The 23,655-nt window shown below is 41.8% G+C and overlaps 1 protein-coding gene and 1 pseudogene across 3 annotated transcripts in view; one reads left to right on the plus strand and one right to left on the minus strand.

Moving 5' to 3' along the window:
* Positions 1–2,164: 2,164 nt before the first annotated feature.
* Positions 2,165–4,770, minus strand: LOC144339272 (large ribosomal subunit protein uL29 pseudogene; annotated as a pseudogene). Its single transcript, XR_013414110.1, has one exon. The product of XR_013414110.1 is annotated as a large ribosomal subunit protein uL29 pseudogene (transcript).
* A 245-nt stretch (positions 4,771–5,015) lies between these two features.
* Positions 5,016–23,655, plus strand: part of GRM7 (glutamate metabotropic receptor 7) — a 902,461-nt gene continuing 883,821 nt past the window's right edge. For both annotated transcript variants that reach the window (XM_015130351.3, XM_015130352.3), the window contains exon 1: positions 5,016–5,808. In XM_015130351.3, the coding sequence (XP_014985837.1) occupies positions 5,290–5,808 (519 nt within the window). In that variant the 5' untranslated portion in view covers positions 5,016–5,289. The remainder of the gene's footprint in view (positions 5,809–23,655) is intronic.

Genomic DNA, 23,655 nt, shown 5'->3' on the forward strand with positions numbered 1-23,655 from the left:
TGAAAACTCTCTGGAGTGAATTTTTCTGTACAATACCAAGGTTTCTTAACAAAATGGGATCAGAAAATGGATGAACGGATGCTAGTTAAGTGACAAAAGGTGTCTATTACAAATAGATACAGCAAAAAAGTGGAACAGACGAAAATGGAATATTCTCTCTCTCTCTCTCTCCAAGATAAAGTGAACACCCATTCAAAAGTACAATAAAATGTGAAATTGTGTTTTGAAAAGTTACAGATGAAGAACTATATAAAGGATAGAAGAATAGCCAAAGTGCATTCGTGGCCATAGCAGAAGTAGCAGTGGTTAAGGAAAACACACTTGTATATTACAAATTGGATTTAAATAAATATAGTGGGAACTGGAAGTGCAAATATTATTTCCTGCAGAAGATGTTGAAGAGTAGAACATCTTCTGGCAGCAGAACAACAAATAAAATAAGTAAAATTAAGATATTCAAGAAAACAAACAAATATAAAGTAAGACTGAGACCTTAAGTTTAGTTAGTTACTTTTCATTAACCCCTCAGTGAGGACAGATTGATTACTAAATAGAACCAAGCCTGTGAATACATTTTACAGCTTACAATCTTTGTACCTAAAACTAGGTTCTCCTCCAATTAAATCAGACATTAGAACACTGGCCCAATTTTACATAAACCTGTCTTTTTTTTTTTTTTTTTTTTTTTTTGAGACGGAGTCTCGCTCTGTCGCCCAGGCTGGAGTGCAGTGGCGCGATCTCGGCTCACTGCAAGCTCCGCCTCCCGGGTTCACGCCATTCTCCTGCCTCAGCCTCCCGAGTAGCTGGGACTACAGGCGCCCACAACCGCGCCCGGCTAATTTTTTGTATTTTTAGTAGAGACGGGGTTTCACCGTGGTCTCGATCTCCTGACCTTGTGATCCGCCCGCCTCGGCCTCCCAAAGTGCTGGGATTACAGGCGTGAGCCACCGCGCCCGGCCTAAACCTGTCTTACACAGAGATTTTCTGTCTGTATAATCTCAGAAAACCAAACAAAACAAATACTGTGTTCATTATCAAGTGCCAGATCCTTTGCCACGGTTAAAGGTATAAAGGTGAATTATAAATCATATGTACTAGATATGTAGTGATTTTGCAAGCTCAGCATCACTTTCCAGTTTCTCTGGTAGCGGACTTCTCTTTCGATGTAGTAAGTGGTGCTGGTGCCTGGCTAGAAAAATAGGTCTATGCTTCTGAGCTGCTCTAACCAGCCTATGGGCATGGCCACAATTATTAATTTCTAAATGAGCATTTGACTCAGGAAGGACCAATCAAAGCTTTACCTGAGAGTTAAGTTCTTTAAAGTTAGAATATTTTAGTCCTGCACATTTTTAAAAAAACAAAATTACTTCAAAATTTACTAATTATCTTTTAAGTTCTAGAAACTGTCTATAGCGACTGAGAGGAAAATGATTTATCTGTCAGCATTCCTGCCCTGCCCACTTTAAGTTTTGGTCACTGTCAAATAAAGGCAGTGGAGAATGGCAAAACCAGTTCTGAATCATTCAACACCTGAGTGCTTCTTAGGCACAAAACATCATTTGAAACATGGTCCTGGATAAAAAGATAAATAATATCCAGCCCTTACCCTCAAGGATCTTACAACTTGGCAAGGGAAATATGACATGCACACAGATGACGGCAATAAAGGAAAGATAATGATTACTGCCAGATGTTTGGGGAGAAGGAGCAGAGCAAAGAGAAAATGCAGAATAAGGCAGCATTCAACAGTCAGCCAAGAAATATTTATTGAGCAATCTTTGGATGGGAAATGAAAATGGAAGCACAGGGCATGAACCGAGACATGTGCAGGTGAAAAATCAAGTGACATTACTTGTTACTCCAACTCTCCAAATATTTTTGTCAACAAGTTTGTAATAAATAGCCTGAACTTAAAAATGAAATAAGGATATAGTAGTCTCTGTCAAAGACAACCTGAGGTGCTAATGCTTAAACACTAGGATCGTAGTATGTGTGTTCCTAAGTATGCCTCTCTATTACTTTATTTATATCTTGTTCCAAATGAGTTGATGCTGCTCTAACGGAGTATCTGTTCAGCTATTTCACCTTTTCGGTCTTGTGTACTAGAACAGGTGAATTAGAAGAGGATTCTTTTGTCTTCAAACAGAAAGAAAGTGCTATATAATTTATTTTTTATTTATTTATTTTTTTTCTCAGCCAGCTGTGCTTTATTGACAACGCGCCACTCAGGCCTTGACCGCGTACTTCCGCAGCGGGTACAGCCGCTCCTTCCGCTGCTGCTTCTTGGTCTTCAAGTTCTCCTCGTGCTTGTTGAGCCGGCGGCGCATGGCGCGTGTCTTCTTAGGCCGCAGGTCCAGGGGCTTGTACTTCTTGCCCTTGTAGAATTTCCTGAGGTTTTCTTTCTGAGTCTGGTTAATGACTGTGAGAACACGGGCGATGGATTTGCGGACGACTCGTATCTTAGAGAGCTTGGAGGTCGCACCGCCTGTCACTTTGGCGACGCGCAGCTGGGACAGTTCCACCTTCAGGTCGTCCAGCTGTTTCAGCAGCTCCTCCTTCTTCTTCCCGCGAAGATCTCGAGCCTTGATCTTGGCCATTGCTGCACAGGCCGCCGATGCCGATGCCGCCACCGCCGCCCGCTCCGAGGGAAAGAGAGCAAGTGCTATATAGTTTAAAAAGTCCAGAGGCAATTCTTCAAGCATGCTTGGATCCAGGAATGCAAATGTTTTAATTAAGCCTCAATCTCTCTCTCTCGTTCTTTATTTATCTATATCTCTATCTCTATGTATTTGTCTCTCTTACTTTGGGGTTCAAATATCTCCCTGTTCTTGTGGAAGTCCCTGGCACAGCTTTAGGCTTATATTCTCATAGCTCCACAACTTGCAGGAAGGAACAGGGGCCATCATGGCATTCGGTAATTCAACTTGTGCATTTGTGTAGCAAGGCATTGAGTCTGAAGGTGATTCACAGGCACATTGTGCACAGAGTAGATTTGTATATTAATTACAGCACTGTTTTCTGGAAGGTGACAGAAAATATCTTCTTTTGACAAACTCAGAATAGCACGACAATTTTCCAAAAGAGAAACAAAGTATTTTGTGGAAGGGGCCCCTTTTTATCTGACTTATACAGAGATTGCCTGTGTGATAGTGATAACCCTATGTCTCCATCCTGGCTGCCCCAGCAAAAGTCCAGGGATTATCCCTGAATGGCTCTGGTTGGACTTTCTGCCCATCCTGGAACAGCACTACAGCCAGAAGGATCTGATGTTCTGATTAGCCAAGACTTGATCACAGGCAGTGGGATCAGTTCTCCTGAAACCATAAACACTGAAACAAGCAAGAGGGGCATATCCAAAAAAAAAAAAAAAAAAAAATTGATGGAATGTCCCTGACAGGAAATAACAACAACAACAACAAAAACCCTCTATATCAGGAAACCTTCGTAGTGTTCTTTGGATATACAAAAACTGGTGTGCACATAATACAATAGAAAATATTGGCCTAAAAAGAGCACCATGGCCAAAGGGACATGACCTATTTTAACAGATGATTTGAGAGTTAAAAGATAACTTGGAGGGCATCCAATTCAATCTCATCATTTTCCAGATGGGGAAACTAAAACCCAGACAGAGGAACAGAAGTGCTGAGAGCACACAAGTATTTGGTGGCAGAGACAACCAACTAGGTGCCTTTTGACTTTTTTTTTTCCCCCTACAATGATAAGTTTCTTCATTACATCATCAACAAAAACAATAAGTATAGTCTTGTTTCTGGTTTTCTCTCCACCCTCAAATCTGTATAATATGATTTTGCTGCACTCCAACAGAAAGCCTCAGGAAGAGTTGGTTTAACCTCCTTAAGTTCACTCCCATCCCCAAGGACAGACATTCGCTTTCCTTGAATTGGAAGTAGAGCCACTTGTTGCTTTAATGGGCCAAACGTGGTCTGGACCTGCAGGAGGAGACACCGTTCATAAAGAGGTTCTCAATTGCACTGCAACCTGTTCTGGCATCCTGACTTTGCCCCCTAACCCCAGCCAGAGAAAGAGAAAGGCATTCCCAATCAATGGGGACACTGCTGCCTGCCCCCTCTTTTTTCTTCCTGCCATCACCTCTTTCCTGCTGTTTCTTACTGGCAAAAACTATCACCAGGTGCACCAGATGCATCTCTGGAAATAGGTAGGAGGGAGACTTACACCTGTCAGTGCTAGAGAAGAAAGTGCTGTCTGCGGAGTTCTCAGTTGTTACATCTCCGCAGCGAAGTAAAGAGAAGGGATGCGTCCGAGGTTTTTGACACAGACGTGCTGGGGAAACGCGTCAGTTCACGGAGCTCTGACTCTAGTGACTACTGAAGACCAAGGATGCACTCCTATGCCTAGCGTCTCCTCTTGACTTCTGTTTCCCTTCAGCCAAGCTCAGCGCCTGGCCCTGGAGACCCCTTTGGGTAAAGCGTCTTTAAGTCATGAATCAGGCTCCTGTGTGCATATGTGGCTTTCTTAGCAAGAACTAGCACAGGCGGCTCAGGAGTAGAGTCTAGCTAGGGTCTTCCCGCGCCCCTCCCTCACTGGTTTCTCTGCCTCTCCCTCGTGTTCTCCCAGGTCTAAGAGCCTAGGCTCCGGACCTAGGGTTTGGGAGCAGTCAGCACGACGTCCTCGCCCCATCCCGCGGCTGATGACACCCGTGCCCAGAACGTGGGTGTGGGTAGGGAGGCTTCCACAGTGAGTTGGGGGCGAGGGCTAGGCTCTTGCTTGCTCCCCGCAATCCCTAGATTCCCTGGGGACCACGAAACTCCCATTCTGAGGAAACCTCCCCCGATTCCCCAGCCGCCCACCCATTTCCCCCCCTTACCTCAGCACGCAGCCCCTCCCTGCGTGATGATGCAAACCAGTGGGGAGGGCTGGCGCTGGGAAGGGTAGGGAGAGAAGGAGAGCCAGCGAGGGAGGGAGGGAGTGGGAGGAGGAGGAGAGGGAGCCGAACGACCATTTAAAGCGATAGCAATCCCTGCCCTCTCCCCAGTGCTGGGCTGTTGGAGAGAGCGAGCGGCAAGCCGGTGAGCGCGAGCGCGGCGCGCCGGCCGGCTAACCCGAGAGCGCGAGGCGCCCCAGGCTGGCAGGCAGCGCGGGACCCCTCACCCACTCTGGTCGCCCCTCCCCGGACTCCCCCACCCTCCGTGCCTGCAGGAGCCCCTGGGCTTTCCCGGAGGAGCTCGCCCTGAGGGGCCCGGACCTCGGCGAGCCCACCACCGTCCCTTCCAGCGCTGCCGCCGCCACCGCAGCAGCCGGAGCAGCATGGTCCAGCTGAGGAAGCTGCTCCGCGTCCTGACTTTGATGAAGTTCCCCTGCTGCGTGCTGGAGGTGCTCCTGTGCGCGCTGGCGGCGGCGGCGCGCGGCCAGGAGATGTACGCCCCGCACTCAATCCGGATCGAGGGGGACGTCACCCTCGGGGGGCTGTTCCCAGTGCACGCCAAGGGTCCCAGCGGAATGCCCTGCGGTGACATCAAGAGGGAGAACGGGATCCACAGGCTGGAAGCGATGCTTTACGCCCTGGACCAGATCAACAGTGATCCCAACCTACTGCCCAACGTGACGCTGGGCGCGCGGATCCTGGACACTTGTTCCAGGGACACTTACGCGCTCGAACAGTCGCTCACTTTCGTCCAGGCGCTCATCCAGAAGGACACCTCCGACGTGCGCTGCACCAACGGCGAACCCCCGGTTTTCGTCAAGCCGGAGAAAGTAGTTGGAGTGATTGGGGCTTCGGGGAGTTCGGTCTCCATCATGGTAGCCAACATCCTGAGGCTCTTCCAGGTAGGGGGGCGCTCCCTCCGGGGCGGAGCACACCGTGGCTACCTGAGCCCTTAACCCTAAAAGCTGGCTTGGACTCCGGTGGTTCGGGTCAGGTCAGCCTTCGCTCATTTCCACCCTGGAGATCCTGCCGAATCCCTCCCACCCCGCCCGAGGAGATACCTTCCCTGCTTGGTTTATTTCCCTTCCATCTCTCCCCTGTCCACGCTCCACTCCATGCGGCTTGACATCCTGGATTTATGGCCCCATTTACAAGAAGCAATCTGCGAAAAACAAGGCGATGATTTAAATGGGTTTGCATTAGGGTGAAATATGGTCCGAAAACAGGCTCGTAAAAGTGCCGGGCTCCTAGGAGAGCTGGTTAGGCGAATGGAATAGGAAAGATGAGACGATGCCTCGAAACCGGGCATTTCCCAACTCCCCAGCTTCCCACCCCCAAGCCAGCCTGCCAACCTGCACTCCCTTGGAAAATTTGGAGACAACCTTAAGGAGGCACTTCTTAAATCGAGGGCTCGGTCTTAACCTAGATATGGATGTTAAGTCCCCATCTCCCTCGGGTCGATTTCCCGACCTGTAGCCAGCCTCCGCAAGAGCCCAGGGCGCAAGGTACTGGGACCTTCCTCAGGTGGAGAGATGCTGCCTGCAGACGTGACCCCCAGTTGGTTTGCTCCAGGCAATATTTTGCACCGTCTAAATTATATTTGCGATCCTGCCACTGGCCGGAGCTGGGCGATCAGCTTTCCACTCCTGCCACTTCAGACCTCAGCCCAGGGATGAGCTCATGCTAACTGCGAAACAAAATCGCTCTCCCTGCCTCCTCCCTCCTCCCCCCCATCACCCACTATCTCCCTGACGCAGACCCCAAGCCAAATCCTCGGCTTGGAGGACGATTCCCGGAGCGAGGCATGAAGGCGCCCGTTGGGAGGCAGAGGGGTGCGTGGAGCAGGGCTCCGTGGTCCTCCTGCTCCGGTGCCCGGAGGGAGACAGAGAAAAAATGGGAGGAAGGCGGATCCGGGGCCGCTGAGCGGTGGGTTCTACCGCAGTGTTCTCTCGCCTCCTGCTCCAGCAGTCTCTGCCCCATGGCTCCTGAGCTGCATTGGGTAGGAATTAGTGGCTTTGGGGTTTGGAAATTGAGTTTCAGGGTCTCTGTGATTGTAGGTTCCCTCCTGTCTGTCTTTCCCTATATGTGCATCACTCTCTCTTTCTGTCTCTGTCTCCTTGCTGGGTTTTTTTTTTTTTTTTTTTTTCTCTCTCTCTCTATTTTTTCTCTCCCTTTCAACCTCTGTCTCCTTTCCTCCTCTGTCTTCACTCCCAAGTTCTTGGTTCATCTCAGTATTAAAATGACCCTTTCCCAATGCATAGCGGCTCTCTACCTGGCTAGTGGTACCCAAACCCAGCTAATCTCTTCGGCAGATGTACATGCCGATCCTGGCACCTTTATGCTCCTCATATCTAGAGAACTGGCCCCTCTCAAGTGCTTACCCTAAAGGTGTTGGGCTTCAGAAGGGGACTCTGTGAGACCCAGGCTGTCACCACATCACCTCCAGGAGTGTGAAGTTTGCATTCAGGAAAGAGGAGTGCCCATCCAAGGCTGCAGCTTGCATAGCCCCTCTGACACTTCCTGAGTGCCATCATGGAAATCCTTGGAGGCTTGCAAACCCAAAAGTGTTCTGGGGCTAGCCATCACTCTGAGTTCCTTGCTTTTGGGAAGAACCTGGCTTGTAGCTGAAACCCAGAGTGCTTCCTTCATCGTTGAGCTTAAAGCTAGACAAGTTGCAGTAGCAGTGCAGGTGGGAGAGGATGTCAGAGACATTACCTGAGAACCACTGGGAGCTGGGGGAGGTGACAGTGTTTTCCCTGTTAGCCCCTGGGATTAAAGGCACAAAATATTTTGTGTTTAGCATTGTAAAATTATTTTGCCTGTTTGTTCACTCACCTGGGCAGTACTGCAGATGAGCCTGTCTCTGTCTGAAAAAAGAGTGAAATGTTAAAGTCAAGAAAGGGATTACAGACTAGGCTAAGGGACTGTGTTTCCTGAAAAAGATTCCAGGGGGAGCTGATTCCTCCTCTGGTGTGTGAACCTGAGGCAACTTGCTAGGGGTTAAAAAGTTGGCGGGGGAGGCGGAGGGCTGGTCTTACATTATTTTCTCCATTCCCTGAGCTGAGGAGGAAGGAACCCAATGTTAGCGTTAGCATTATGGCTTGGGAGTAAAACCATTCGGAGAAAATACTGTCATTTGCCTCTAATTTGTAAATTGCAGCTATTCATGTTGGATTGAATAGCTGAGGGAGAAAGAGCCCCTGGTTTTCACCTGCACTTATTGAGAAGAGGCTGGTAGTCTGAGGAATGCACCAACTTGTAGCTTGGGATGCGTGCAAGCTAGATAAAACAGTTGATTTGTATGTGTCCTGGTTAATCACTGCCCATGTTGGAATATGTATTTCATATACCAACAATCTCTTCCAGTAACCCTTTTTGCGTGTGATCTTAGAAGCTCCTGTTGTGTAATTCCAGTCCCCAGTTTTCTAGTTTCTACAAGCCTGCAAAATGAGTAAGAGAGAATAATGATACACATACCCATTGTTCAAAGCACACTTAGAGGGAGAGAAAAAGGACATAGTGAATCTCCTGTGAGATCGCAAGGTTCAGTTCAATTAAGATTGTCCTATTTAAAAGAAACTCCTCCAAATGATTGAATTCCTAGCTTTCCGGTGGTTTGAGTTTTCTTTTTTCCTCTGGTCCCTGCAGGTTGCTGTAGGGACCATGCCAAACTGATCACTTGAGATATACATTTATAGTGAGATAAGCCTGTAGGCTAGGAGAGGGAATACTTAGGGACTTAAATGGGAGGTGCTGAGCACTGCAGAGAAGGAGCGAGAAATGAAATGGTCATAGATGTAACAAATGCTGCTGCCCCCAGCAAAGTCAGGAATAAAGTTCCTTCCTGAAAATTTGGACCTGGGCAAGAATGGACTACTCAAATGTAAATGGTGTCTCTGACTTCGAATTTTCATTTGACTGCTGGGGTACCAGATTGAAGATATGAGCTTAGCAAGTCCTCTTTCTCTCCTCTCTTTACACACTGAGTGGGTTAGTAAATGACATGTCTGAGGACGGGAATCACATCCAGTGGGTCTTCAAATCAATCCAGGAATTTGAGGCTAATGAAATTAGTGTGTGGCCAGGGCTCTGCCAACTAGAATTAAATCACTGCAACTGCCCTGCAATGCATTTTCAGCCTCAAAGAAACATCAGGGAGGAATTTCTGGAGATTTGTTCCTAAGCTTGTGCAAAATAATACTTTTCTAAAGCTAAGAAAGATTAAAGATAAATTAATATTGACTATAAGTAACATATTTTTAAAAAATCATCACAGAGTTGGGATGGCTTAAAGTGGAGAGGTTATATAATATGGTGACCAATAGATAAATCTCCTCTGACCACTGTTTTATGGGCAATAAGTAAGATATATTATAGCAGAAAGTAATGGGAACACTTTTATTCAAGGCTTCTCTGTTATTGACTTGAGAGCAAACACTCCCAGAGTATAAATTACTCTTGCTACATCCTAACTCTGAATGAATAATATTTCATGTGTAGTGACATGGCCTATGCTGTAGACTTGGAATTGAATGGCATCTGATTCAGGCAGGTGGAATTTTTTTTCTCCCAAAGCAAGTAGCTGGAAAAAGTGGTCAACTCTACCCTTGTTGGAGCATAACGCAAATCTAAGTCTGTGGACCTTATACCATAAATGTAATGCTTTAGTAAATGTGTCAATGTTTTCCTTCTGTTAATTGAAATTTGAATGTAATATCAAACTTTTGGGATAATATTTTATACATAAATACCTAGATTTTTTTTTTCATTTTCTCTCTCTCCATCTTATGTAATCCTATCGCGCTGAGCACATAGGGTGGTGTGGTATTACTACAGTGGTGAAATTTATTAAAAAAACAACTTTAACCTACGCTTTTTTATAATTTCCTAAGTATAGGTGTCACTGCTGTTTGAAATAGTCTCTATAACAATCTCTGCCTCCACATTTACTGTGTTTTAGGAAATTTACCTAACAGATGGTGAGTGGGAAACTTTTAAAGGGGCATTTTTAAAAAGAGCAGAGGGAAGGAATGAAGACATGCACATATTATATTTGAAGACATCTCCACGTGTATTTCGTGTATACACACCCATGCAATTAAGATGTCTTCGGGCATTCTTCTCTTTAAGAATACTTGAAACAGTAAATACATTTGCTTCAACTTCATGAACATTTGGAGATTAACAAATGACAAGTGCTGTATTTCTTACATATATACAGGTTATATCATAGGTTTAAAAGACCATACTTGGATTATACGGTGTGTTTTAATCTCAATCCTGCCGTTAACTGGCTAAGTTACCCTAAATAAATCTCTTACTTTTTCTAGGCCTCATTTTCCTTATCTGATTTTTTTTTTTCTTTAAAAATGTGGTTTCTAAAAGTCTGTAATCTTTTTTGTTTAGCTTGGAAAAAAACTTTCTCTTGTCAAAACTGTCTTTGCATTTCCAGCTCCCACTTTTGGTGAGTTTGTAGGAACTTTTAAAATATATTTTCATACAGCTGTCTTGGTCATTACTAGTCAAGTTAATTTCTATATTCAGACTGCTTCTATATTATTTTACAATTAACTTCTCAATAATATATATCAAGGCTGCTGGTAGGGAAAATGATCTCTCAGGTCAGCTTACTGCATGTTCATAAGACACAAGGCAGGGAGTGAGAACTGTGGAATTTACAGTAGCAGCAAGCTACAGCTTTTGTATCTCCATGTAGTATTCTCATTCATCTTGGAAAAATATCAGACCTTTCTCTCCCCAAACTGAGAAATGATGACATCCCGCCTATCTTCCTGGTCCCAGGGATGAAGTATGTGGCCCAGGTCAAGCAAAGCAGGTGATTGGTTCCTTTGTCATCATTTGACCTCATCCAGGCCAATTAGAATCTTCCCCAAGATGTTTCTCTCAGAGATGAACGAGAACATTATCTCCTCTCTCTGGAATTTTTAAGCTGGGGAGATGTGATTCTGGGGCTCCCAGTGGCCATCCAACACAAGGAGCAACTTTCTGTAGCGTATAGTCAAGGAGACGTGAGTAGGGCTGAGTGGTGGGAGAGAGGGGGAGCCCTGATGATATTCTGGAACTCCTACATTCAACTATATCCAAATCTAGATGTGTCTGTGAGTTTCTAGGACGTGTTATTCTTTGAAATACATTTCTTTTTACTATTTTGAGTTTGATTTTAGCCATGTGCAGTTGAAAGCATTATAGCAAAAACAGCTGATTTTCTACATTAATGTAAGGTTCACTGACTGGCATTCATTGAGTGAAAAATCTTGCTGTAGATAACACTTTCTTTACTTTAAACATAATTCTTTTAGCTCAGCTTTGGGACATTCAAAACTCGATGTCCTTCTCTTCCCAACATTTACTGTAATTGCTTTCAGCCTTTGTGATCACATCTTCCCTGTCTTGATGCAGTTGAGAGAGAAGGCGGACACTTCTTATGTAAACTGCAGGATATATAGGCCTCCTATTTGAAAGCTTTGGACCCATACTTGGTTCCTTTCATTAAAGCAAATCTTTTGTTGATATCCCCAGGGCACAGAAACATTTTCATAGTATAATGGAATACAAAGTACATTAAACTCCTGGGTCACTCTACAGTAAGCAACAAGCCTAACTCTGCTTCTTGTTCCTTTTTACATTAAGTAGACAATTAAAAACAGCTGCAAACATTTCCCAACCACTAAAATGCATATATGATCTCTATGTAAAATGATATTTATGCAACATATAGTCAGTCTGGTTAATTAATGGACCTTTTGTGAATTGACATAGTCAATATATATGTTTTCTGCAATTAAAAAATCAAAACAATAAAATCTATGTACAGGTAAATATCTGTCTGAAAGAGTGTTGAGTCAACCTTCTTCATATTATATTTCCATGTTTGACAAGTAACCTGCTTTCAACTATATTTACGACTAAATATTTTTGAATCACATTATTAGATTATAAAGTCAAAAATCAAATATATGAAATTTCAATGATATAGGATATATATCACATTTTATGCAAACAGACTTTCTAATCTTTTTTCAATAAAAGTAGTAGTAACCATAATAATAATTTGAGTCCTTACTATGAGCCACTGTGCCATGTGCTAAAAGTACTTCATTTCATTTAGTTCTCACAGTAGTCCTGCAATGTACATATTCTTATCCCTGTTGTTCAGCTAAGAAAAGTTATTTTCGTAGCCTGAAGTCACATAGCTGGTAAGTGGCAAAGTCTGGATTCAAACTTAATTTTGTCTGACAACAAACCACTATGTATACTGCTCAATTGTTGCACAAATGCATAAATGCTTAAAGTAATTGCAGATATTCCTATCCTGAATTTATAGTGGTTTAAAGACATCACAGTTGCTGATTGCTTAACCGTATCTATTTACAGAAATATATGTTTTATTTTAATCCTAAAACAAGATTAACTTTGTAGGCCCATAGAAACTTGAGCACACAAACCCTTACCTCCAAATAAAAAAATGCTTGTTCTCCATTATGCAACAAGTAGCCCCGTAGGCAGGAAATAAATATACAGTAGACTTTTCATTCAAATAAATGAGAAAAGATGTTTCATCTTGTCTTGATTCAGTACCCACCATTACAGATCATGATGGCTCTTTCTAAACTTTATTTCATTCACTCCACTCTTTCTACAAACCTCAAGTGAGGAAATCCATCATTCAGATATATGTGCAGAGTGAGAGGACTGTATTAATACAATTGCTAAAAGTCAGCTTGATAGAGCACAGGAAATACATCCTAATAAATGCAACGTTAATGTTTGTGTGGCCCGTGGAGGGAAGGGTAGGAGAGTTTTCAGTTTAATGGGTTATTTTGCCTCTTGCTGTAAAAGAGCTGAAGCTTAATAGTTTTATAATTGGTCATTTGCAGAATTCTCCATCTTTGGGTGTTGTGCTTTTGTCATTCCATGGCTGCTGACTCTTTCTTTTATTCTTGATGGAAAGTAGCAAGAAAGTCACTTAAAGGGCTCAGTGTAGTCTTCTGCATTATTGTGTAAATAAAAATATTTCCATTTTTAAAGTGCTCTTTAGTTCATGGTTTAAACTTGACTATGTTCTGAAGGTGCTAGCTCATGCAGACATCGGGGGAAGGTTTCCCAGGAGAAAACACACACTCTATCAAAGGAATTATCAGAGTTTCCATGTAGGGGTTAAGAATCAAATTCTGAAGTAAGACAGGCCCTGATTGAAATCCATAGCCTCCACTTACTGCCTGTCTGACGTTGATCAAAAAGGTACCACATCTTTCACCAATTTTCTTACCTTTGGAATGGGTATAAGAAAAATGTACCTGTCTGATAGAGTAATTGCAAGGATTGCATGAAATATGCATGGAAATATTTTAGCACTGAGATTAGCATGTTTAATAAATTTCCAAGCTATGTTAAAGTTACTAGATGGACATCAAGTGTCAATATTGCTTAAATAATCATTATTGCTAATTTTGAATTTTGCTGTTAAATTACCAAAATAGTTATGCTGTATTACACTCTTCTCTGTTTCTTCTGCTAAATTGAAAATTTACATATATATATAATTTACATCTATATATATATAGAGAGAGAGAAAGAGCAAAAAAGAACAGTGAGAGAGATAGAGTGAGAGATACACACACACACACACACAGAACATTTTAGTGACATTGCTCAGTGGAGTTAAAATTTTTATAGAACTAATTAAAGGAAATAACGAATTCCATGGACTTCACAGAAAGGCTAAGAGCAGTGGAAGTCTGGCAGCCTCAAGCCTGAATTCCATTGCGGACCCTTTCTATCTGCAGAGCTTTGGGAAAGTTACTTACACTTACAAGCTTTCCTCCTTCTTTCCTTATCTTTATTTTTCTTAGAAATATTTATTAAGCACCTTCCATGTGCACTTTTCTAAGTGCTTGGACACCTCAGTAAAAAAGTGAAAGCTTTCTCTGTCTCTCCTTTCCTCTTTTTTTTTTTCCTTCTCCCTCTCTTCTCTCCCTTTTCCCCCCCTTCCTCCCTCCTCTCTGTCTCAGCTTACACTGTCATGTGTGAAAACAGATGGATGTTATAAATACATCCTATAGATGTTACAAGTTGGTGAACATTATGGGATAAGGAAAAGAGTGTGGAACTTGCTGAAGATTGTTGGGTTGGTAGTGCTAGGGGCTGTAAATGTGACCTCTACTTTTAAGTACGGTAATAGGGTAGATTTGATGAGGTGACAATTGAGCAAAGACCTGAAGTGAGGGAGTTGGCACAGTGTATTTAGGGGAAGACCACTCCCTGGGAGTAGGAATGACCAGTGCCAAAACTCCAAGGCAAAAAATGGGCCTGGCATGTTTGAGGAATATTGTGGAAGCCATTGTGGCTGAGTAGAGTCAAGGAGGAAGAAGGGACAGCAGGAGGTCTTGAGGTCACAGATGTGATGGGGCTAGTTCACGCAGGGCTGTCGCAGGCATTTTGTCATTGACTCTGTAGGCAGCTAGTGGTAGGATTTTAGCAGAGGTATGAGATGAACTATCTCTTGTTTGAAAAGGATAACCCTCTGTGGTATTGACGGTAAGGGCAAAGAGTAGAATCACAGAGAACAGAGAGGAGGCATTTCCAGGTAGGATCGATGGTTTGGTGGCTTGAGCTTCTAAGAAGGAGTACATTTTGAAGGTTGAAACAGGATTTCCAGGCAGACAGAATGTGGGCTGTGAAAGAAAGAATGAGATCGGGATCCCTTAACCCAAGATTTTGGGCCTGGGCAACTGGAAAGGTGAGATTATTATCATCTGAAATTGAAAAGATTGAGGTGGAACAGGGTTAGGGGTTAAGGATGAGTTTTGGAGACAGAAGTTTCCAGAAGTCTGCAGGTCTGAAGAAAGATCTGAACTAGAGCTACATTGTGTAAAATGGAGATATTAAGAATAATGATCAGAAAGGGTTATTTTAAAGATTAAATGAGGAAATGGAATTAGCACTGTAGGTTCTAAAAACACTGAGCAATTAGTGAAAAATAATTATCTGAAATGAAAAGAAATTCCTGTCGTTTGTTTCTGCAGTAAAGCTGAACAAAACGATATCTTATTATTTTAATAATATTTGTGACACAATTATTCTGGTCACACACCATAACTATAAACATTTAGAAGAAACATTTCAGTTTCCTATGTTTCTCCCTCATGTTGTAATTGCAACCATATTTTGTAAGGTTTAAGTTAGTTGTGATAGGGTGGCTCTTTAATGAGAATCAATTCTGAACTACTTAGTTAATGCAATAATACACTATTATTATTATTTTATGCTCTTCATTAAACTTAGTTGAAAATTTGTCATCACTGATACACATGATGAAATTTAGGTAGTTACACAGGTATTTAAGAAAAAAATAAGGGGCTTATCTTAAAATGTGCATATGCATACTTACTTTCAACAATTTCTCCAGGTATTTCATGTATTTCCTTGAATTTTTTTTTTTTTTTTGTTCTCACTGCAAGCTCCGCCTCCCGGGTTTACGCCATTCTCCTGCCTCAGCCTCCCAAGTAGCTGGGACTACAGGTGCCCGCCACCTCGCCCGGCTAGTTTTTTGTATTTTTTAGTAGAGACGGGGTTTCACCATGTTAGCCAGGATGGTCTCGATCTCCTGACCTCGTGATCCGCCCGTCTCGGCCTCCCAAAGTGCTGGGATTACAGGCTTGAGCCACCGCGCCCGGCCTCCTTGAATTTTTAAATTAAAAATATGATGGGGAAATTTTATCTCATAGATTGTAAGCTCCCTTTAGTTATTTGAAAACCATTAAACAGCTTTTGTGGCTTAACCAAAATTCTGTTCCCTTTTCCTTTGGTTACCAGATATTGGTCTAAGCATGTACTTACAATAAAAATGCATGACCATGTTGTCTCGACACATCTATAATTTTATTTTAACACTATCATTATGTAAGCTATATTTTAATTGTAATTATAACACATTTTATATCAACACACATCCATTTCTAGTGTTCAGGGGGAAAGCAGCGTGTAGTAAATTTTATCAAAATATAGCTTCTGAAGAACGGAACAGAGGGTAATTGTGTAATTCTGTATTTACCATAATTAAGTTCAGTAGAGTTGGCATAATAAAATTAAGACTAAAAAAACAAATCCCCAAACCATTGAGGCACCATAGCTCCCACTCCTCCACCCCTTTCCATATCAGAGAACCCAGACTTAGCATCTTTCTGTATAGAAATCAAGAAAAAACAGGCAGGTAAATGAATGATAGGCATGAGAAGAGTGGAACTATAGAAAGAGACATGGAAATGAAATGTTACTTTTGGATTTGGGAGGCGTGAAAGACCCACTAGTTTGTATGTCTACTGGGACCACACTTTCTGAAACAGTTGAGCTAAAGGTAAAAAATGCTGTCCTGCCATCCTTATGAGGAGGGACATACTTAGATGCTAATCATTGCACCCTGTTTCATTGAGAAGATTATCACAAAAACTCTATTATATGAGGCAAAGTACATTGTTTTGAAATGATGCCATTTCCTCAACTTCCACTCTCCAAGCTTGCATGCTCACATTCTCTCTCTCTCTCTCTCTCATTCTCAATCTTGCTCTTTGTCTGCCTTGATCTCACTCTCTCTCTGTTTCATGGATTATTTAAGTCTGGAGTGCCAGAATGGCTTATGGGAAAAGATTGTTGTAATTTTTTAAAAAATTATACTTTAAATGCTGGGATACATGTGCAGAATGTTCAGGTTTGTTACAAAGGTATACACGTGCCATGGTGGTTTGCCGCATCCATCAGCTCTTCATCTACATTAGGTATTTCTCCTAATGCTATCCCTCCCCTAGGCCCCCCACCCCCTAACAGGCCCCAGTGTGTGATGTTCCCCTCCCTGTGTCCCTATGTTCTTATTGTTCAACTCCCACTTATGAGTGAGAACATGTGGTGTTTGGTTTCCTGTTCCTGTGTTAGTTTGCTGAGAATGATGGTTTCCAACTTCATCCATGTCCCTGCAAAGGACATGAACTCATCCTTTTTTATGGCTATATAGTGTTCTATGGTGTATATGTGGCACATTTTCTTTATCCAGTCTATCATTGATGGGCATTTGGGTTGTTGCAAGTCTTTGCTATTGTAAACAGTGCTGCAATAAACATATGTGTGCATGTGTCTTTACAGTAGAATGATTTATAATCCTTTGTGTATATACCCAGCAATGGGATTGCTGGGTCAGATGGTATTTCTGCTTCTAGATCCTTGAGGAATCACCTTGCTGTCTTCCACAATGGTTGAACTAATTTATACTCCCACCAACATTTTTTTGAGATGACGGAGTCTTGCTGCGTCATACCCTAGAGTGCAGTGGTGCAATCTCAGCTCACTGCAACCTCCACTTCCCAGGTTCAAGCGATTCTCCCACCTCAGTCTCCTGAGTAGCTGGGATTACAGGCACCCACCACCAGGCCTGGCTAATTTTTTGTATTTTTAGTGGAGATGGGATTTCACCATATTGGCCAGGCTGGTCCCGAACTCCCAACCTCAGGTGATGCATCGGTCTTGGCCTCCCAAAGTGCTGGGATTACAGGCTTGAGCCACCGTGACTGGCCGGTAATATAACTATATATACAATATAGCATAGTGATTAAGAGTGCAGGTGCTGAACATAGTTCAAATTCCTGCTTTCCACTTGCTAACCATGTGAGCTTGAGCAATTTACCTGATTATCAGGACCTCACTATCCCCAATAGTGAAATAATGATAACAATAGATTCGTCCGCATAGGCCTGTTTTCAGTGTTAAATGAGGTTCTTCATGTCAAGCGCTTAATACAATGCCTACAGCACAGTGAGTTCTGTTATTTATTATTAATAGTATTAGTGTCAGTATTTTTGGCATGTCAGGTACTGTCTTTCCTAGCCTTATTCCATTATCCCCTAACTCCCATTCCTGTCATGCACCCTGTACAAGGGCAGGGTTGTCACAGAGCTTTTGCCTATGGTAGTACCTGACCCCTAGTCATCTCTGAGGTTGGTCCAGTCCCTGGCATTTGTTGCTGCCCATTGAAACAATTCCTGTTTGGAGAAGGGAAGTTGGATGTTAAGGCAAAGCAGGGTGAAAGAGAGATTATTTTATCTCTTGTTCACCTAGGGGATTGAGTGAAATAGTCACACATCAGAAGGAAAATCAGGCAATGGCAAAATGCTTAATTACATAGTTTAGTAATTGAGACCAAGCTGGACAGATTGAATTTTAACTCCTTTCCAGCACATACTGACAGGGAAACTTAGGTGTTTATTGTAACCTCTCTAAGCTTGTGTCTACCTCTGAAAGAAAGAAATAAAGATATTAGGACATACTGCATACTGTTGTTGTGAACAATGAATAAGTCCTTCTAAAGTACTAGGCACATGCAAGTGCTCAATAAATGTGAGCTGCCATAACTGCTTATAATAACTCATATTATTAGTAAGTAGTTGAACAACTCTGAGATCCTTCCTTTTCTTAAATTGCACATGAACTTTTGGACAACCTGTTTACATTTGTCAAGTGTCACTTATATGAAAAGCCTCAGGAGCCCAGAAGTCTTTAATCTGTCCTCCCAGTCAGAGCTAGCTCTGGGCAGGCCACATCAATACCAACACTACCACCATCATCATTGCCATCATCATTGACCAACTGGTCATATTCAGTACTTTCTGTGTGCCAGACACCAAGCGTGTCCCTATAAATGGATTACGTCATTTTCTTCTCCCACTCAGGTAGGAAAAATTCTTATCATTTTACTGATAGAGACACTGAGGTGTTAAAAGGATAAGCAACTTGACCCTTAGTGAGAGAGACGGAGCTGGGATATTCAAGCCTTTGTCTCTCTGACTTCATGAACCCTTAAATGTTATTATATTACATCCTGGTAAGAAAATCTTCTTTCAGCCAATCCTATAAGAGTAGAGAAGATTCTTGATCTCCATATCTTTCTATTTCCTGTGACACCCTAGCCTCAGTACTAGGACGTAGTGAAGGGAACTCTTCAAAGACCATTCAAGGAAAACTTACTCCTTTCAGCCTTTCCTGAGTCAACTAATATTTTATTTCCTTCTTAAGAATCCCCACATGTTCCTTTTTGTTAGTTACCTTGACCTTTTAGCATTCTTACATTCTGCACGTGACTCATCCACTCTATTTAAAGTTAATTTATTTGAGGTCAAGTGTGGGTCCTTACTCATCCTGAAGTACAATTATCCTCTATAGCATCTAACTCTATGCTTTTCATCTTGCAGGACTTCTGCAAATATTTATCTCAGTTTTGTTGAATTGTGCTCATCAACAGTACATTAAAAGTTATGCAGAAAATGCTTTCTCAAAAGGGAAACATTGTAACTAAAATTGTAACTGTTTTTTAAAATAGGATTATCACAGAGGTCTTGGTGCTGCATTTTTTTTTAAGATTGAGTATTTCATATTACCTTATTTTAACATGTACTGATGAGCCTGATGATGTGGTTTGGCTGTATCCCCACCACCCAAATCTCACCTTGAATTATAATCCCCATGTGCCGAGGGCGGGGCCAGGTAGAGGTAAATTGAATCATGGGGATGGTTTCCCCATACTGTTCTCATGGTAGAGAATAAGTCTCAGGAGATCTGATGCTTTTATAAACGAGAGTTTCTCTGCACAAGCTCTCTTGCCTGCTGTCATGTAAGGTGTGGCTTTGCTCTTCATTTGCCTTCTGCCATGATTGTGAGGTCTCCCCAGCCATGTGGAACTGTGAGTCCATTAAACCTCTTTTCTTTATAAATTACCCAGTCTTGGGTATGTCTTTATTAGCAGTGTGAGAACAGATCAATCACCTGAGATTTTTTTATCAAGCCTACAAATTTTCACCTGCTTATAACTTAGCTTATTGATTATGTCGTTGACTTATCCATTTACAAAAATATTATTTGATCATGCCAGGGGAGAATTAGGGTGGAGGGGTACATCTTAGAACCATAACTTGGTTTTCTAGAAGAGTAACATGAAGAACTGGAGTTCTCTCATATTTCTGCAGAACTTATTAATTGCTAAATTTTTATAATTTTCTTCATTCAGGAATTACAAAACTATCTTAAAAGGGTTTAATCTCAATTTGTTCATCTTTCTCTACTCAGTCTTGATGGAAAGCTAGTAGGATGAATGGAAGAAAGTTATGGCATGGCCGGGCGTGGTGGCTCACGCATGTAACCACAGCACTTTGGGAGGCCAAGGCAGGTGGATCACCTGAGGTCAGGAGTTCAAAACCAGCCTGACCAACATGGTGAAACCCTGTCTCTACTAAAAATACAAAAATTATCTGGCTGTGGTGGTGGTTACCTGTAATCCCAGCTACTTAGGAGGCTGAAACACAAGAATTACTTGAACCCAGGAGGTGGAGGTTGCAGTGAGCTGAGATCGCTCCACTGCACTCCAGTCTGGGTGACAGAGCGAGGCTCCATATCAAAAAAAAAAAAAAGAGTTATTATGGCATGAATCAAGGGCCACTGAGTAGGAGTCAGGGCTTTGGGCTTTCCTGCTTGTTTGTTTCTCCCCTGTTAATATTAGCTAATGCCTTGAGTGCTTGTTAGCTGCAAGACAATTTGCTGGCCATGGCAAATGGATTGTTTCATCCAAGTTTTTTGAGAGTCATACAGTGAAAATGCATGTTATTATGACCCCCACACTGCACACATGGAGCAGAGTCTTTGAAATGTATATATACTCATGTTAAAATATGATGATGGTGGAACTTGAACTCAGGTCCATGTGACGTACAAGTCAGAGGTCTTTACTAGTAAATTTTCTTTTTCTTTCTTTCTTTTTTTTTTTTGAGAAGGAGTCTCGCTCTATCGCCCAGGCTGGAATGCAGTGGCACCATCTCAGCTCACTGCAACCTCTGCCTCCCGGGTTCAAGCAATTCTCCTGCCTCAGCCTCTGGAGAAGCTGGAATTACAGGCACCCATCACCACGCCCAGCTAATTTTTGTACTTTTAATGGAGACAGAGTTTCGCCATGTTGGCCAGGCTGATCTCAAACTCCTGACCTCAGGTGATCCACCAGCTTCAGCCTTCCCAAGTGCTGAGATTACAGGCCTGAGGCACTCACCCCGGCCTACCACTAAATTAAAGTTGTGTAATCCTATGAAGGTAACACAATTTTAGGTAGCTTCTATAATTTCCTCAGCTCTTTTTGTAATTAAGTCTTTGTCTGATTGCAAGCTTACAGGAGGTGAGGAATGTGCGGAGGAATTTCAGCCACTTGAATGGAATTTTCCACAATATGGGTGAGGGCTGTTTTATGACATTAATAAATAAATCCATTTATTCAAAATATATTGAGTATCTATTCTACCCACTTCTCAGGTGCTGCTGATGTGACTGTTCCAATGACCATACTTTAAAAACGCATTGCTTACAGAAAATACCTTCAGTATGGGATGTGTGTTTCATGAAAGATGAGTTTACAGAGACCCATAGGAGTACAAAGGGCCTCTACCCTAAATTGGCCAAAGGTAATCTAAAAACTAGCTAGATTTTTATTGAACCAAGCAAGATTATAAGAACTTTAATTGAATTACCTCATTTAATATTTTCAATAAGATATGTAAGTCCTACTTAATGTCCCCAATTTACAGATAAATTTATTTACCAAAGTCATATAACCAGTAGGTAGTAGATTAAAAATTCAAATCTAGAAAGTCTGATTCCAGAGCCCACACACTTTTTAATACTTGTATTATTTTCAATTGACAAATTATAATTGTATTACATTTATAGAATACAGTGTGATGTTTTTGATACATGAACACAGTGGAGTGATTAGATCTAGCGAATCACACTTACTTGACATTGTTTTGTGGCGATACATTTGAAATTTATTGTCTTAGTTGTTTTGAAAGATATAACACAGTACACACTTACCCGTTCTGTTTTATTTATTTTGCTTAATCATTCTGCTTATATACAGGGGTAAAATGTTGTCAGCCACGGCTTTCTGGAGGAACTGACCTCTGAGTGTAATTAGAAAGATGAGTGGACATAAAAGTTTTACCATTTTTTAAAAAAGATGTTGTGAATAGTATCAGGACTTCTAAAAGAGCCAGACCTCGCCACACAGTTACCTCAAGCAAGTCTGACAATTAATAGTCTAGAATAGGAGGATAACTATTAGATGCTAGGAAGAATTCTGGAAAACTGAGGTTAGAATTCAGTATCTATTTGTAATGAGTTTGGCTGAAATAATAGAACCTGAATAAGAGTTACTTACCTAACTCTGTTTCCTCATGTAACAGTTTGGAGATTGTTTTTGTGTTAATTCAGCCCCTAAGTGGTGTCCATAAGGGACTAGGTTCTTTTATCTTCCTGTCCTGTCACCTCTGGTGTGTCACTGTGTTGCAAGATAGTTGCAAGATGGCTACTGAATCTGCAGCTGCATTCACAATGTTTAACGCAGAAGAAAGAACATTTAAAAGGGGATCAGCATCTAAATCCTGGAGCAAAGAAGTATTTACCAAAACTCATCATCAGACTTTCACTTAGATCTCATTAGCTGGGGCTTTAAACTGGACACCTTAGTTTTGAGGATGTTAGGGATTTGGCAATCAGGGTTTTGATAGCAGGAAATGAGGGGAGCGTGGGTTATTAATCAGATGGCTCACAGAGTCTGCGCAGACTTCCTTCCCAGTCTCCCCGACAAATAACCCCAAATTCTACTTTATTTTATGCATTTTACTTTGAAGAATAGTGGGGAAAAATTACTTATCTGTAAATAGCCTCCTACAAAGGGTACAATTATATAATTATACAACCCCCTAGAGAGCCTCTTTCTTCTAAAAACTCTTTGAAAAATGTTCAAGGTTGAGGATATTTTGATCTTAATTTAGTAACTTGCAGTTGATTATCCTGGAATGACATTCTCTTTCTCTGCAGATGTCCTGGCGGGCTTTAGAAAATTCTGGAAGAAGTGGACAGAGAATTCTTATGGTTTACATATAAACAATATGAATCTTTTGGAAGAAAAATTCATTTAGGGACCAAAATGCCCTCTATGTCTGATTTTTTTTTTTCTCTCACCAAATTTTCACAAATTTTCTTTTCCGAAATGCCTTTGGGCAAATCTGTTTGATATCATCCCATCCACTTCTCCTGTCTGAATTCTTTATTACTAAGAATTCCTCAGCATTCCATCTCTCATTCCTCTTTGTCAAAAGCATTTCTCAGTGTCTTTATTCCTTCTCATCTCATATTTGGACTCATCTCTCAAACTGAAAAAGGAGATTGCTATGGTTTCTCCAGAAGCTTGGAGATCTTCCCTTTGCAAAAAAAGGTAGAGTTGTTAATTAACTTGAAAGGTAAGCAATGTGTGTAATGCTTCTAATAATTTATTAAAAGTTTATTATATTTAGTATAAGTTATTATAATTTATTTTAAGTTTGTATCTCAGTTACTCTGTAGTTCAGTTTGGACTTCGCTGGCTTGGCAGTCACTTTTCTGCTCAGTGATTCAAGAGCCTACCATTTCCATTATGTGCCTATACATTGTCTCAAAAGGGAAAGGAGAGAGGAAATTGCAAGCTCAATTATAAACTCATTATTCCTCAAATATACGTTCTTTTTTTCTTTTAATTTTTATTTTTAGTTCTGGGGTACATGTGCAGAATGTGCAGGTTTGTTACATGGGTAAACATGTGCCATAGTGGTTTGCTGCACCTATTAACCCATCACATAGGTATCAAGCCCAGCATGCATTAGCTATGTATC

This window comes from Macaca mulatta, chromosome 2 (genome assembly GCF_049350105.2).
Source record: "Macaca mulatta isolate MMU2019108-1 chromosome 2, T2T-MMU8v2.0, whole genome shotgun sequence".
Lineage (NCBI taxonomy): Eukaryota > Metazoa > Chordata > Mammalia > Primates > Cercopithecidae > Macaca > Macaca mulatta.